This window comes from Benincasa hispida, chromosome 4, assembly GCF_009727055.1.
Source record: "Benincasa hispida cultivar B227 chromosome 4, ASM972705v1, whole genome shotgun sequence".
NCBI lineage: Eukaryota > Viridiplantae > Streptophyta > Magnoliopsida > Cucurbitales > Cucurbitaceae > Benincasa > Benincasa hispida.
The window spans coordinates 4525689-4542488 of record NC_052352.1 but is presented as its reverse complement, the minus strand read 5'-3'; the positions used below and the strand labels follow the sequence as shown (position 1 = coordinate 4542488).

Here is a 16800-nt window from a genome sequence, read left to right as displayed (position 1 = left end):
AATTTGATTTTCGATATTGAAATCGAACCTAACCAAATTAATTTGATGTCAAAATTTCTTCAAACCGGTCCAAACCGCATTTTTCAATTTCACTGAGTTTTCAATTCGGTTTGATTCAATTTTTTAAAACGGTTCAATTTCTGCGATTTGAATGGCTACCCATACTCTCTATGGCTGTGAGGGACTCGGTTTATTGGTAGGACTATAAACCAATTGTTAATTAGAGGATTAGTGGAGACTTAAAGAGCAAGATGTAATGTAGGGGTAAATAGTAATTTTTGTTGGGGTTAATGCCCTGAATCTCGTGGGGTCTCGTAGTTTGTAATTGTATTCTACAAATATTTTATTTATTTAATAAAATATTAGATGTTTTATTTGATATTTTGTAGCATTAAACCCACAAACCAATAAACTAACATCCAATATTATCTTTTGTATCTTAAACATGTATGTAGAGACATACAGATGGATTATGTTTAAGTGATAATCTAAATGGTCTGTAGTAGATGGATAAGACTGAATATCTTATCCTGGTGATACTATGAGTACAACCCATTTTATAGATGTTACAATTGTTGTAAAGTGCTACAAATGATATAATCCTAATCATTCATGTGGAGACATGTGAGTTGGGTATTCCATATAAAGAAGTTTGTATAAGACCGGACCACGAAATGACTAGTCTCATTATATAACATTGTTCATAATATGACATTAAGAGAGGGAAATAACTACTTTCCCCTATTTTCTCTCAACCTGCGTATTGTGTGGGTGGTGGATTAGGGAAATTTTTTTCTTCGTTTTAGATTGAAAGAGGAACACAGAACTGTTCTGAAAAAATTCCCAGTTTCTCATCACTCTTATCCTCTCACAATTCCCCTCTTCTTCCAAAAACCAAGAGCCCACAAACTCCTTGGATTTTCGTCCAGAGAAGCAAGTTTTGAGTGTTGGTGGCCATTTTGGAGATCATCTTGTTCGTGACCTTTTCTTGGAGAAGAAAAGATTCTTCAAAGGTAAGGATTTCTAGAAACCCTAATCTTCTCTTTTCTCTATTGTTATTTTGCATGTTGTAATTATAAGCTTTGTTGTATAATTTTGTATTGATTATGTAAAAATTATGGGTTCTGTAAAATTGGAATTTGAGTCCGATCCCCGTTTTCGCTCAAGGACCTTCACTCGTTCCTTCAATTCTGACCTAGTTGTAAATACGAACAACCTGTGAAAAATCAACTTATTGATTATGGTTAAATCAAGTGGATAGAAATATATTTATAGTGAGGAGAGTGCAACTACTGAGCTATAGTGAAGTGTCTTGGTAGTTAACGAATATTGATTAATTCGGTCTAAAAAGTTTAGCCAATTAATCTCAAATTGTTTGTCGCTCGTGATCTGTAGGTCCATTACGCCCCTCTATTAGCTTGTAAAAGGATCAAACCTTAGAATAACGTGTTAAGAGGGTTTGAACTGTTCAATTTTGAGTTAGGGTGTGGATTTATATTTGATATAATAAATGTTTAATTAACAAATTAAATGGATTCGGAGAGATTAAAATATTTAAATTTGATTTAAATATTAATAACATGAATAGAGATTCATGTTAGAATTAGGTGTTTTAATAATTTAATATTCAATATTAAATTAATTAATTAATTAAATTGTTTAATTAATTATTTATATATTTATTTTAAATTTTGAATTTATGAAATTCAAATATATAATTAATTTGATTAAATTAAATTAATTATTATAAATATATTTTATTTTATTTTATTTTATGAAAATAATTTGAAATTGCATTTAAAATTAATATAAATGAATTTAGTGGGAAAAGTTGGATTTTTCCACTAATGCAAACACTTAATCCACTAATTGAGTGGAATATTGAGTGTCAATACCACAATTAAATCATTTTGCATGTTCAAAATACTTAAATACAAGTTAATTTGAAGGAAATTTAGTCATGCAATCTGATTTTCAAAAGTGAAAATTCTGAAGAAAAAAATTTCTTCACTCCAACTCTCAAAACCACACCAAATGTCTCTCAATTTAGGTTCCACCACCCAATCTAAGACCTGAGATTAGTAGAGAAGACTCTTGTCATGGTCTACTATAAAGATTGAAGGAGAAATTCAAGGAGATTTGAAACATTTTTTAGGAATCTTCAAAGGTACACTCTTGAAACCTTAAATTCTGAAGGAAAAAAAAACCTTGAACATGCATGCTAATTCACTAAAATTGAAGTAGTTATAGTGCTTAGGATCCTAATAGCTTCTGTAAGTAGAATGTCAACTCCATCATGATTCAAGTCATGCCACCTATGGTCATCCTGATGAAATGTAAGTTTCTACTATTAGCAGCGTTATATAATAAAATTGGTCATTTCATGGTCGAGTCTTATACAAACTCTTTGTATAGGATACCCCTGCTCACATTCCATATGAATGATCAAGATTAGATTATTTGTAGCACTTTACAACACTTGTAACATCTGCAAAGCGGGTCGTATCCATAGTGTCACAAGGATAAGATACTTAGTCTTATCCATCTACTACAAACCATTTAGGTTATTCATTTAAACATAATCTACCTATATGTCTCTACATCAATGATTAAGTTACATAAAATAACCTAGGATCTTTGTTTACTGGATTGAGTGTATGCTCATAAAATAACAACTATTTTAATAATAATAATTGATTTATACAAAGTTTACAAACTACAATAATGCAGAAGAGATTTAGGATACAAATCCCTACAGTTCACAATGATTAGAGAGAGGAAACAGGGAACTCACCCTTGAAGAAATTAGTCTTCTCGCTTTCTCTTCTGATCTACTGCATGAACTTAAACTGTCTCTTTTTCTCCTAGTTTCACAATCATAAAAACGCAACAAACACAAAGGAATACCTGTTGAGGTTGATGCCCAAGATCTCGTGGGTCATGTAGTTTGTTATTGTATTGTACAAATAGTTTATTTATTTAATAATGTCTAAGGTATTTTATTTGACATTTAGTAGCATTAACCCACAAAACCAATAAACAAATGTCCAATGTTACCTTCTGTAGCTTAAACATATATGTGGAGACATACAGGTCCATCATGTTTAATTGATAACCTAAATGGTATGGAGTAGATGGATAAGGTTTGATACCTTATCCTGGTGACACTACAAATACGACTCGCTTTGTAGATTTTATAATTGTTGTAAAGTACTACAAATGATCTAATCCTGACCATTCATGTAGAGACATGTGAATGGGGGTGTTCTATATAAAAAAGTTTTGTATAAAACTGAACCACGAAACGAATAGTGTCATTATATAACACCGTTAATAGTAAAGACTTATATTTCACCAAGATAACCATAGATGACATGACCTAAATCCTTGTAGAGTTTGGAACTCCTGCCTATGAAGGCGGTCATTCTCCAACTCAATATGCCTACCATTTTGGAAATTTCGGGCTTAAGAGAGCAATTTATCTACTTACCCTAACAGTAGGGAAGGAATGATCGGAGAATATTCACTCGGAATCAGCCCTTGCTTAATTAATTAAATTAATCAACCTTCATTAAATGTCGATCACTCCACTAAAGATCGACAACTGCACTCTTCGCACTATAGATGTATTTCTGTATCCATTAGATATAACCAATCAACACTGTGTCGAACTTCACTCATAGATACAATAGATCAAAATTACCATTTTACCCCTATATCTAACCAAGGCAAGCATTCACAACTCAATCCGAATTCAGGTCAAGTCACCTACAGTCATCTAAGTGAAATGTCAATCTCTTTTAGGAACGGCAATAAACACAAAAACATAAAAACTAAAATCTCAACCATTTCTTTAGCCTCAAACTTGGTTTGAATGTTTGGAACTCTTTATAAGAAACCAAATAAACTTATGAAAATAGTATAGAATGTGCGTGAACCTATAGCTTAAATTAATTTAATAAAATTAGTATATAAATAAAATACTTATTTATCGTGATTGCGTAAATCAATGAGTAATAGCAACAAATACCCATCTCACGTTTCAAACAAATTATTGAAACATTAAATTATTGTCTTAAATTATACATTAGCTATTTTAAATCATTAGTTCATTCGACCATCGATCAATGATTTCCAGACCTTTATCAAATACTCGAGACCCAATTATAATGTAAATGTCCAAAGAATCCAATGGACTTAAAACATACTGAGTGGGGAATAATCCTCAGCAGCTTCTCCACACTACCGTAGGAGTTACACTTTCAGAGTCTTTCTAACATCAAATGCTTCAAAATTAACACATCAGCAAAATGATTGGGAAAAAAAAAGAAAATTGGATCTTCAATACAGACGAACAAACTTGCAAAATCTACTTTATGAATTCAGTTTCATCCTGAGCAGTAAAACCATTTCCAAAATGCTGCCATAAGAATAGTCCCAACAGCCAAAACGGAAGCCATAATTCTTCAGTAGAAGATGATTGATATTATTGTGAAAGTACACAAACTCTTTTTTTTATGTATTTTTGCATGTGATGCCAAAATACTCCTCAGCTAAACAACTCAAGAATGAACAAACGGTTGTTTTATTTCTGCAAAGGCTTGGGCTCTTTATCGGGTAAGATGTTATTGGGAAGGACGAGTTCAGGAGGTGTTTCACGAACAACACCGAGCATTGAGTCATAATCCTCGTCCCTGCGAGCAAACTTCTTGCGGAGCACCTTCTCAAACTCAATTTCGTCAAAGGACTTTGCATTTTCAGCTGCGTGAACCTGTGCAAGGTTCAAATAATTGGTGGCAGACTGAGATATGAAAGCTATCTCTTCGTCAGTGAGCTTTCGGAGGAATTTCGCTGGATTGCCTCCCCAGACCTGCAAAAAATACATTGTGGGGTAAGGCTCACTACATATGACACATGACCACATAAAGCTAACTAGAAGCACTAGTCCATGCTCCAATAGAAGATCAGAACAGATTGTTCCAATCAAGAGATCATTGAGAATTAATATTCAGGGGAACCAAATTATGTCCCAATACTAAAGGAAAATGATCAAAGAGTAAAAGATTGAGATTTAAAATCAAATCTTTTTAATCGAGTATGAGTTGGACTTTCCCCATAGAGAAGATAAAAACAAGTGTTTGCCCTGAAAAATCTCATCGATTGGTGGCTAGACAACAAAACTAAGTATTTTGGTATTGTACAATTAGAGCTTCTTTTGTGGTCCATTTGGATAGAAACGAATGCTAGACTGTTTGATGACAAACGAAAATCTATAAGTTGGGCTTATAGCCTAAAACTTCAACTAGTATTCATTGCCCTTCGAGTTCTTTGTAATTTTAATAGTTTCTTGATCAATCTTGTTTAAGGTTCTTTTTTGTAACTTTTTTCAAGAAGACCTCTCTCTCGTCCCTTGGCCTTTAGGGTGTATATCTCAATTTTCCCTTCTTTTTCTCTTTTTTTAAAAAATAAAAATAAAAATAATCTTGGTAATCACCTCTCCAGAGGGGATCTTAGTATTCTGCCTCACAAGAGCTCCAGCAGCTACCATGGCATTCTTCTCAACAACAACGCCATCAAGCAATGTTGCACCCATGCCAACAAAAGCCTCATCCTCAACAGTGCAGCCATGTAATACAGCACTGTGACCTGTCAGGTTTTAAACTTGCTTTTAAGTAAGAAAGATTAAAGAACATTAACAAGTGCAACCTCCGCACAGTATATAGTGAAACATTAACATAGCCAAAGTACACACACCTATGGTGACATTGTCACCAATGATGGTTGGTAAAACCTTTCCACTTAAATTAGATTTTGCCACATGCACAAGGGAGTTGTCCTGTATGTTGGTTCCAGATCCCACACTGATGCTGTTCACATCACCTAGTCAAATAGATTATTTAGTTAGGGAACAAAGCTTACGAAGTGTTCAATATGAAAGTAATTCCATGGGCTAACAAGCCTAACATGATATGAATAAATGTTTATTTTAATTTAAGTTTCATGACGTTACCTGAATTGTTGATTCCATATGTTTTAATGAGAAATAAAAACAAATAATATGTGCAAGAGACTCTGAAGTTGTTTGAAGATTACGTTTAATTGATTTTCCGTTCTTAAAAACTGGACAACTCTTTATCTAACACATATTTGAGCATATATTTTAATGAGATTAACAAACAAGATATACATGAGACTGTGAGGTCCAATGAAGATGTGCTTAAAATGATTTTCTGTTCTTTAAAAATGGATAACTCTTATCTAAAACTGGATCTAGTCCTAACAAAATCTTCTAGTCCTAACAAATTTTCATGCGCTTAAATGAACTCAATAACATGCTTCTAGTCCTGCTGTTTTTGTTATCCAATGTCTTCCATCTAATTTGGGCAAACCAAATCTACTTTCTTGTACCAAAATGCTTCCTTCTCTTTACAAAATCTCCACAACCATTTACCAATCATACGGGAAGAGCAGAGTCTTTTCAAGATTATCTGCCCCCTATGTTTCAACAACAAACAAGTAGGTTTCCAATTAACAAAGTGCTTCACTTCCTCCATTGTTTCAACCCCAGATGAAATCTCTAATCAGCTACCCACCATGTTTAAAACCTCATCGTGAATAGAGGAATAAAATAAAGGCCTTTTGTAAATGTTATTGAGAAAAATAGGCAATTGGAAGAATGTTTACCATTCAGAGGGAATTATACTCTCTTCTACACTCAGTCCTCTCTAATAAACTTAAGCTTCTCTTAAGATTGAAAATTTAGCAAGGATTTAAAAATTTTATTTAAAAGTTGAAATATTAAGCAAAGTCATTGGCAAACAGATTAGGAAGATTTAGTGACTTTCTTTTAACTGTTTCTCAAATGATCTAGTACAATTTTTTTTACTATCCCTGAGCGTTGGAGTCAACTTGTAGTCACTTCTTCTAATCTCATAGGACAATTATGCAAGCAATTAGAGATTGAAACTTGTATGATTTCTTAGTCCCTTCATATTTTTACTCACCTTGACGTCTCGCGATGGTAAAAATGGCTTTGAACATTAACCTATTCAAAGTTATTTTCTATCCTTTTAAATTTATAGAAGAAAATACATTTGATAAAATATCTTTCTTGTGCTTTGATTATTTACTTGTCATATTATTCTAAAAAGATATCATAAAATACATTTAAGTCAAGTTATACTTGACAATGATAATGACTATATATGAATGGTAAATTTAATGAAGAATACAAATACACACACACAAATTACAAAATACTATTTTGGTTTTTGTTTTTTTAAAATAAAAAACTAACTTTTAAAAATTATCCTACCAAGGAAGTTATACATGTAAAAATATATATATCATAATAATAAAAATTATAAGCTTTACTTCCAGACGTATCCTAAGTTGACCTAACATCAAGTGTAAAGGTTAAGGTGAAAATGGAGTGCAGGAGCTAGCCAAAAGAAGCACTGGAAAGTAAGAATACGTTTAAACTTGTGCCTGTAGATATTTTTTGACAGGAAAAGACAAAGCTACTATATCTAAAGCACTTAGAGTGCACAATGGGAGTGAGCTAATGATAGTTGAAATGTCTATAGTTACGGAGAGAAACTCTGGATAACATTGCAATTAATTTTTTGGATAAGAGATAACATTGCAATTAATTGATAAATAGACCAAACAGCACTTAAAAAAATATTAATAAAATAAAAATAATAAATAATAATAAAATTTATTCCTATAAAAAAATCTTAAAAATACCAAACACATCAAATAAACACAAACTTCATTACATTAGTTATTACAAAAACCTTCCCGTTAAGGAAAAAGTGTGAAGAGGTTTAAGATGGACAAAACTTTTAGAGTCCAAAACTTTCAAAGCATGTACCTGTTAAATGTGCTAAAAAAGACTAGAAATATTGTAAAAATAAAAGAATCTTTCACACAGGATTTACCTCTCAAAACGCATCCATACCAAATAGAAGATCCTCTTCCAACTTGAACGTCCCCAATAATGGATGCACTTGGAGCAACAAATACGTCCTTGTCAACAACAGGAGCCTTATCAAATACGTTCATCAGAGTACGATGCCTAGACACTGCAGAAAACCACAGACATATTAGACCATCAGGTATCAAGACAATTGAACAAGAAAGGGGAACTTATAACCAAATTGAAATACAACAACAGAAAATTAAGCAAATCTAACAAGAAATGTGTTTCAGTGATAGTGCCATCAACAAGCTCACCTTGAAATGCCCAAGTGAGTCATTTCACTAAGACTATCACTCCCAAAGTACATTTGCATTTGTAATTAAGAATTCCACAATATCCCAGTAAGCATCGTTTGACCGCATTAGACACCTCCTCTTCGAAAATCAAATGAATAATTCTAATATAAATCCCCAAAGAATTCGTGTACATATCCCTAAACCTAATACTCGAAACCTCATCCACTTCACAAAATAAGAATCAATGTTCTCCCTGGCATACCTATTCAATTTCATTAAAATTAAAAACCAACGCACACTGAACGCTCATAAGCTGTATCTCATCGATCAAATTCAGACAACATCAATTAGCATTCCCACAAGCTGATCCGGTCAGAATAACAGAACTCCTAAAACATACCCAGATGGCAGTCAAAATTAAAGGCGGAAAGATCCGAAACTAGAAGAAGGTGCTATACCCATAAGAGAAGAAAAAGAAATGCTTACGCTGTTCTTGGAAGAAATATCTGCCTTGGAGGCGGCAGCCAAGGCGATCGATTGCCTGACCGGTCTCACGGATCCAAAATCCAACGGTGTAAATAGCTTTCCCTAGAGTTCCCATCGTCTTCTTCTTCCTTCTGCTCTCTGATCTCGAGCTGTTCAGAGGATACCAAGATCACTGGAAGCCTTTGGGCTTCTTCTTGTATCTGCTTGAGAAATGGAAACGAGAAAGGCAGCAGAGCTACGAGGAAGAAATGAGGTTGCACTTGCACAATAGGGTAGAATATCCCACAAAGGGAAGGGCAATTTGGGAATCTAACAACTTAAACGGTGCGTTTTAGTTGCCTCGGACATGCTGCAAGCAAATTAATGCTCACTCACTAAGTGTGATTTGACAGATATGCCCATTGGTTATTTATTAGAGGATTTTTTGTTAAATTAAACAGACTAATTTTTATTTATGACTCTAATATTTTAAAATGTTTTATTTTTGTCTAAATTTATTTTTTAAAATATCATTGGAAGGTTTTCTCTTTTTTTGTTAAATAATATGAAATTTGATATAATTGTTAATGTACAAATTGAAAGACATGAATGGCGTCATTTACAAAATCATTCCGAGTCAATCTAGTTATTATCATAGTTTAAAGTTAGGGTGCTTGAAATTTTTTTAGGTGGAAATTTCGATTTTCTCCCAATTTTTCAAATAATTTTGAATTTTCAAAATTTCTTTTGATATTTTATTGAAATTCTGAGTTTCTTTTAGTAATTAGCTAAGTTAGTTTAATGAATTTTTTTCTCTTTCACCAAAAATATTTTTTTTTCTCAAGAAACAACATGTTTTCATTCAAATTTTTTTCATTGAATTTTTGTATCATTTCACTTCAAACTTGAATAAATGTAAATTCTCTAATACTTCTCTCGTTTCTCTCCGGTTCTATCAACTTCTAGAGTTTCTTTTTCTTTTTTTAAAAATTTTATTATGTTATTTTAATGACATGTTTTTTATATCTCTCGTGTTTAATATTATGGTTTTTCTAATGCTATGTTAGTTTAGTGCTACGATTTTTTGTTTTTGTATCTACTTCATTTTATAGTAAATAATTTACAATATTTTATTTGCAAATGTTTCATGTTCTTTAACTTTATAATTAATTTCACTGTTTGATATTATTTTGTAATTATTTTTTTATTGATATTATTTTGTAATTATTTTTTTATTTCTTTTTTAAATCTATGTTCTTGCATCAATGTTTGCACAAATATTTTACAATATACATCTAAAGGTTGACTTACTCAGTAGAAATGATTATTAGAAATGGTCAATTTAGTCACCATCAATGATAACAATTTCCATCGATTTCCATCAATATTTTCATAAATTGAGGCATCGATATTTCATAACATCAATATTTCGAACCTTATTTGTTATTATGTAAAACATACTTTTTTTTTTATCCTGATATGTAAAATAGATTGGGTAAATATTGTTTTAATATTTTTCATATGAAATTAGTAATAACAAATATATTAATATGAGGGATTTTTAAATATAAAAAACTGGCCAAACTATTACAATTTGTATTAAAAAAAACCATTAAGAATAGTTACAGTCCAACCAAATCCAAAAATGATGTAAAATAACAAAAAACTCACCCCAAACGGACAAAAAAAAAGGGAAAACATAGAACCCAACTAATTGACTTGATTTCTCCCTCAAATGCTTCATCTCCTCCAATCGAAGAAAACAAACGCTTCACCTCCCTTATGTCATTCTCTATCAAAATTCTTCTTCTTCTTTCATCACGTTGTTTCATGTCCTTTTTTTTCTATTTACATCATTTTCTTCCATTGAAGTTACTTCATCTTCCCTCATTTTTTTCTACTTAGGTCATTTTCTTCCTTCGGCTTTGCTTCATCGACACAACTGCTTTTTTTTCCCTCTATTTACGTCATTTTCCATCTGCTGTTCATTTCCATTCTAATTTTCTTGGTCCTCTTTTTCTTCTTCTTAATCCTTCTTCCGTTGCTGCTTCTTCTACCACTACATCAGTAATTACTTAACATAAAAGGTATAACTCTTTTCTTTTCTTATAATCAATTTATGAATGATTATAGTTATTAAGCCTAATTCTTGTTTTTTGTTTAGTGGTAATATTTATTAACCCTATATTTTGTGTACAGGTGGTAAGCAACAACAAAAGGAAGAAAGTTAAAGGAGAAGAATCATCAAATAAACAAAAGAAAACAACAAATCAAAAGGAAGGCCAAGTGAAACTAAAATTGAAGGCTACTATAAACAAAGTAGTATCAGTACCTATAAATGACATTAAGTATTTTATGTTGTTTATCATTCATACTACTACCAATATATATACATTATGTTAGTTTTGATATTTCTTTTACAGATGGTGTTTTTATCATTCATAGACTACTTACAACTGTCATGCTTTAGTATATAAAGAAGTATGTTAGCTCTAAAAAAAAGCTGAGTTTATGGCCTTAACTTTCCTGTATTTGGGTAATTTTTGTGCTTTATTTGTCTTATTTTGTAGGAGAATTGACCCAATGGAGCAAGTACGTGCGAAAATGAAGAATCAAGCAAAAAGGAATGAAAATCCAGGAGTCAACGCACCAAATTGAGCTTAGATGCAAAAAGACAATTTTGCCCTGTTCTAGCGTTGCAACGCTCTTCATAAGCCTAAGTTCAACACTCATTTGACGCTGAAAGGCAGTAGCATCAGGTATAGGGCAGCGTTGCAACACTGCCCCAAACATCACGATGCTCTGGAGTTGGATCATCGCTAGCGTTCCAATGCATCCCAACGCTTGAACCCCAATGCCTGAAGACAGAACACTCAACGTTGCAACGCTCCTTTCAAGCGTTGCAACGCTACGACGATTGACGGACTTTTGAGCAACGTGCGGTGCAACCAAGCGTTACAATGCCTCCTTGACGCTATCCAATGTGCGCCGCAACATTGCAATTGTTGAGATTGGTGTCCTAATTCTCCCCGAGTCTCGTAGTTTATAAATTGCACACATTGTTATGAATAAAATAAGAGTTATTTTATTTTGAATTTACTCATATCTAATAAACAAAGCTTCATGGTTGGTGTATGTAAACTTAAGCATGTATATGAGATATACAAGTGGATCATTCCTTAAATGATAACTTAAAATGGTATGTAGTATAAGGATTAAGGAGGGATACCTGATCCTAGTAACACTACGGATCAGCCCGCTTTGTAGAGGTTTACAAGTGTTGTGAACTACTATAGATGGTTGATTCTGACTATTCATGTGGAGGCATGCGAGCAGGGTATCCTATACAAAGAGTTTGTATAAGACTGGACCACGAGATGACTAGTCTCTTTATATAACGTCGTTGATACCTAAGACTTACATCTCACCTAAACGACCATAGGTAACATGACCTTAATCCTGAGTGTTTTGGGAACTCCTACCTTTGAGGGCGGTCCTTTGATTAGTATGGGTGAGAGTGGTCAGGTTACCAACTCAACAAGCCTACCTTTTTAAGGATTTGTCTGATTTGGGAGCCGAAAACTTAATTACACAATATGGAATTCACTCATTCCCCAAAGTAGAGTAAGTAGATAAATTGCTCCCTTAAGAGCTGACTCCGGGTCATAGTGGCCACAACTTCTCTTTGGAAGAGAGGACATAGTCATCATTAGACCAGTGGTACTTAAGGAGTTAGATGTAACTACAAAGGCAAAACAGTAAATTAGCCTAGTTGTACTTACGAGCGATCTGTGAATGGTTATCGCACTGTTGATTGGTTGATATGGACACAAAATATATCTATAGTAAGGAGAGTGTAACGTCGGCCTTTAGTGGAGTGCCCGACAGTTAACGGATGGTGGATCCCATGATAAAGAGTTTAGTCAGTTATTCACGTATGGTTGGAGCTTCAAGCTACAGGTCCATAAGGTCCCATTGGTAGCTTAATGGATTCAAGTTGAGAATCAGTTCTTGGTATTGATTTGAAATGTTCAAATTGACAAGAGAAAATTCGATTATATATGATATAAGTGGTGTGATGTATGAGAAACATCAAGTGGAGGATTAATGTAAATATGATTTACATTAAGTACCATAAAATAGAAAAAGAACTATGGTTTATATGTTTCATGAGATGAAATATTAAAACTATAGGATATAAATATGATATGGTAAGTTGGTTATCATATATATTTATAATAATATTAATTATTGGATAATTATCTTTTTTTCTCTAATAATCAATTGAGTGGGAGGTTATTGGTGGTTTTATGGTAACCACGAGATAAAAGGAAAAATATTTTTCTAAACTTAGTAAAGTTGCTACTTTCGGAAAGGAACTTACGGAATGATATCAAATGAAATAGTTTCACTAAATGATAGCTCATAGAGAGACTAAACGATCGTGGAGTGTCACTATACGATAGTCCACTCAGCTGGTCGTAGCTAAACGATCACAAGGGCATTATCTATACGATAGGTTGTCTTCTTCTACATGATTAAGTATTCATCTATACGATAGATACTTCTCACTCCCACTTGCTCAATCGTTTACACGATTGGTGTTCCTCCAGTTTCTTTTCCTAACCAAGTCCATACAAAGCCCACATTTCTGGATTCTCACATCGAAAATACCAAGGTAACCATTATGGTAGTGTTCTTACTCAACTTGACTGAGTTCGAGATCTTGGAGGCCATTCGTTGTGTGTTCGCATTGTTTGTGTGGTGGTTGCTGTTGATCGTGCTGTGTTACGGTTATAATGTTCGAGCGTTCGTGTATTGCTGTCCTAGAGACTGAACGAGCATTCATGATTGAGGGAGTTTGAAGAACGAGTCTTCAAAGGTATGATACTTTATCCCTTGATTATATTAAAACATGTTGTAATTTTGTACTATACATGACCTGTTAGTTTCCGTTTCTTGACTATAATTGTTCGTGTTCAATTACGAACGGAATTTGGAACGATCATTCCGTTGCTCATAGAAATCCCTATGTCTGATTTCCTTCAGCAATGTAATTTCTAAGCGTTGCAACGCTGCAAGAAACCTATAAATAAGGTGAAAATTAAGAGTTTAGTCCGGTTTTGGGAGCCATTGAAGCCAAATTGTTGCGCAATTGTCACCATAGTCAACCTCGCTTCTCTTTTTATCATTGTAATTCCAATATGCCTTTTAGAGACTAGGTAACTTTTTTGAGATAGTTTGTATGTCTTAATTCTTGAAGGTTTACTATTTTAATTTATTCAATTCTTATGAACCATTGGGTGGATTTGTTTATTATGAATAGAGTTCGGTGAATTTTCGTTACAAATTAATTTATTGAATTTCTTGTATGCAAAATCATTAGATCCTATACATTATTGATTGATTAAGTTGCACGTATTAGGATCACATGTTTACGGTCTAGACTGTTCTGACCAAATTCATGTATGCCCTAATATAATCCTTCCCAAATAAATCATGCTATAAGATGTGGTTGTCCAGCTTGTGGTATGTCTCAGCAATTGAATCCATTCTTAATGCTTTTCAGTTTTAACTTGTATGTCACTGAGAAGGAAGAGTTTTAAACTAAATTAGTGCTGATTTATATTTTTATCGAAATTGGCTAATTGGGCTATTAGGATTTCTAATAGATTGAGGGATTCACATAATTGGAGAAATTAACTATTACCTAAGGATAGAAAATAAAAAGTACACAAACTAATCCCAAGATTTTTCCTCAATTTGATTCAACCCTTTTTTGTGCTAACTCTAGTTTTTCTCTGTTTGATTCTTAATTTATTTTATAAATCAAAAGCAAAAACCATCAAAACCTTTTTAAGTGAAATACATCAATTGGCCTAAGTTGATTCAACAGTCTCTCTGTGGATTCGACCACGATCTTACCACTTTACTGCATTTATAGTATAAGTTTTGGATCGGTGAAAGTAAATTATCTTTCCTCGGGCCGGGGTGGTTACGACAACGCTAGTCCCAGAGTTTAAACAAAGTACCATCACTTCTATCAAATTTATGATTTGCAATAGAAAGTGATAGAAGTCCATCACTATCTGTCAATGATAGACAGTGATAGAATTCAGATTTAGATGATAGACAGTGATGGAAGTCATTAAATGATAATAGTGAGTGATAGTGAGTGATAGTTAATGAAAGAATATAGATATATATCACTCTTTTATTATTGATAGTTATATGTTTAAATAGGTGGAACAAGAACATGAACATCAAACAATAATGCAAGACCAGAACAAGCATTTGAAGATAATAATATGCATCTCATTAGATGCAATACAAATTATACGAAACTAATTAAATGATAGGAATTTAAATACTTTTAGAAATTGTCCTTTTGGCCACTTTCTAAATATAAAAATTGAGAAAATGCCCACAAGATTCATAAACTACCTTCTAAAAAAACAATGCATCACAAATAAGCCAAATGTCTTGGCATTTAACTTTAATGGGCATATAGGAGAGCGGATTAAAAGAGATTTGTTTAATCACAGGTTTAAATGGTACTCAACTACCATCAATAGATTTGGAAGAAAAAAAAACAAATTTATGAACTTGGAAAAGGGTTCTTTAAGAATGATGATTCAATTGATAGAAAGGACATTTAGAGAAGCTTTAAGTTCTTACATGATTCTGAAAGTGATAGTGTAAAGGTTAAGTTGGCAACCTCCTTTTCTTAGAGTCATTTTTAATCCCTAGGCAAGGACACAATGTTGTTAATTGAAAACATGTTGATATATTGGACAATGAACAAGAATTTAAAAACTATCATTAGGGATGATTGTCATATAACTTGATATATCAATTTTTAAAAAAGGCTTATTCTACTGAAAAGGATTTTGTATGCCTTCAAGGTTTCAATCTAGCACTAGTTTATTGGGCACTTGAAATAATACCAAAACTTTTCACAATAGATATTGGATTTGGAAGAAAAAATTGTGATCAAAATACAAGAGTAATATCATGGTAGTGCTTGCAACCTGATCATTGGAGAAATCTTAAAGAAAATATCTTTCAAAGAAATGATGTAAGTATTTTCTTTAATTTCTTAGCTTCATTTTTATTACTTGCAATGGTTTCAAATAAAAAACAAATAATAGTCTATCACTGTCTACCCGCAAAAACAGTGATAGACATATATCATAAAAAGCTTATTTTTTACCTAATGATTTAAATGTTTTAAACTTGAGGTTTTGTTTAATTCCACTAGTTCCAACAGAACAAGAATCACAATTTGCCACAATCAAATATTTGGATTTGGAAGAAAAGGAGAAGGAAAAGATAGAAAGAGAAATTAAAAAAAAAAAAAAAAGAGAAAGAAAAAAAGAAGAAGAAATAAATGAAGAAATAGATTTAATTGGAGGAAAAAATGAGAAAGAAAAAAAAGAAGAAGAAATAAATGAAGAAATAGATTTAATTGGAAGAAAAAATGAGCATGGAAAAATATAATGGAGGAAATAGAAGAACTGAAAAATGGCCAACATAGGGTAGAAAAATAGCATAAAAGTTTGAAATAAGGCCAAGAAGAGATCATCAGAATGTTAAAAACAATCATGGAAAGATTGAATGATAGACTTCCAATTGAAAAGCTTCCGCAAGAAGAAGAAGAAAAAGAGGTTGAGGAGACCATAGAAACAAACAAAGCTCTTTCTTGTAGCTTACAAATTCTTGAAAGAAATGATGAAATTGATAAAATTATGGTGAATTATGCTGCAAATTATGTGGCTCAGGTGAGTCTTTTCCTATATACTATTTTATTTTTAAATGTAAACATACATTTACTAACTAAACTAAAATTGATTTTTCTTGTAGATTAGAATTTGAAATGAAGAAAAGGTTTGTATACAAGTTTTTGTACTGATAGAAAGTGATAGAAATATATCACTGTCTATCAACGCCCTTTTCTTATTTTTGATTTGTGTCTTTTATTATAGGAATCTCATTCTTTTCATTATCTTTGTGTTTGATTTATGTTTTTTGTTTTAGGAATCTTATACACCAACATAAGAGATTGAAACACAAGACGATTTTTGACCATATTCAAACTCTATATTTGGAAACCCA

At 32.4% G+C, this 16800-nt stretch overlaps 1 protein-coding gene across 1 annotated transcript; it reads right to left on the bottom strand.

The window, feature by feature from the left end:
* Nucleotides 1-4128: 4128 nt before the first annotated feature.
* On the bottom strand, nucleotides 4129-8958 carry LOC120076656 (gamma carbonic anhydrase 1, mitochondrial). The gene is made up of 5 exons (XM_039030539.1): nucleotides 8707-8958; nucleotides 7944-8087; nucleotides 5755-5880; nucleotides 5495-5646; nucleotides 4129-4870 (listed from the first exon to the last, which is right to left on the bottom strand). The coding sequence occupies exons 1-5, from the start codon at nucleotides 8819-8821 to the stop codon at nucleotides 4586-4588; spliced, it is 822 nt and encodes a 273-aa protein (XP_038886467.1). The 5' UTR covers nucleotides 8822-8958; the 3' UTR covers nucleotides 4129-4585.
* Nucleotides 8959-16800: the final 7842 nt, after the last annotated feature.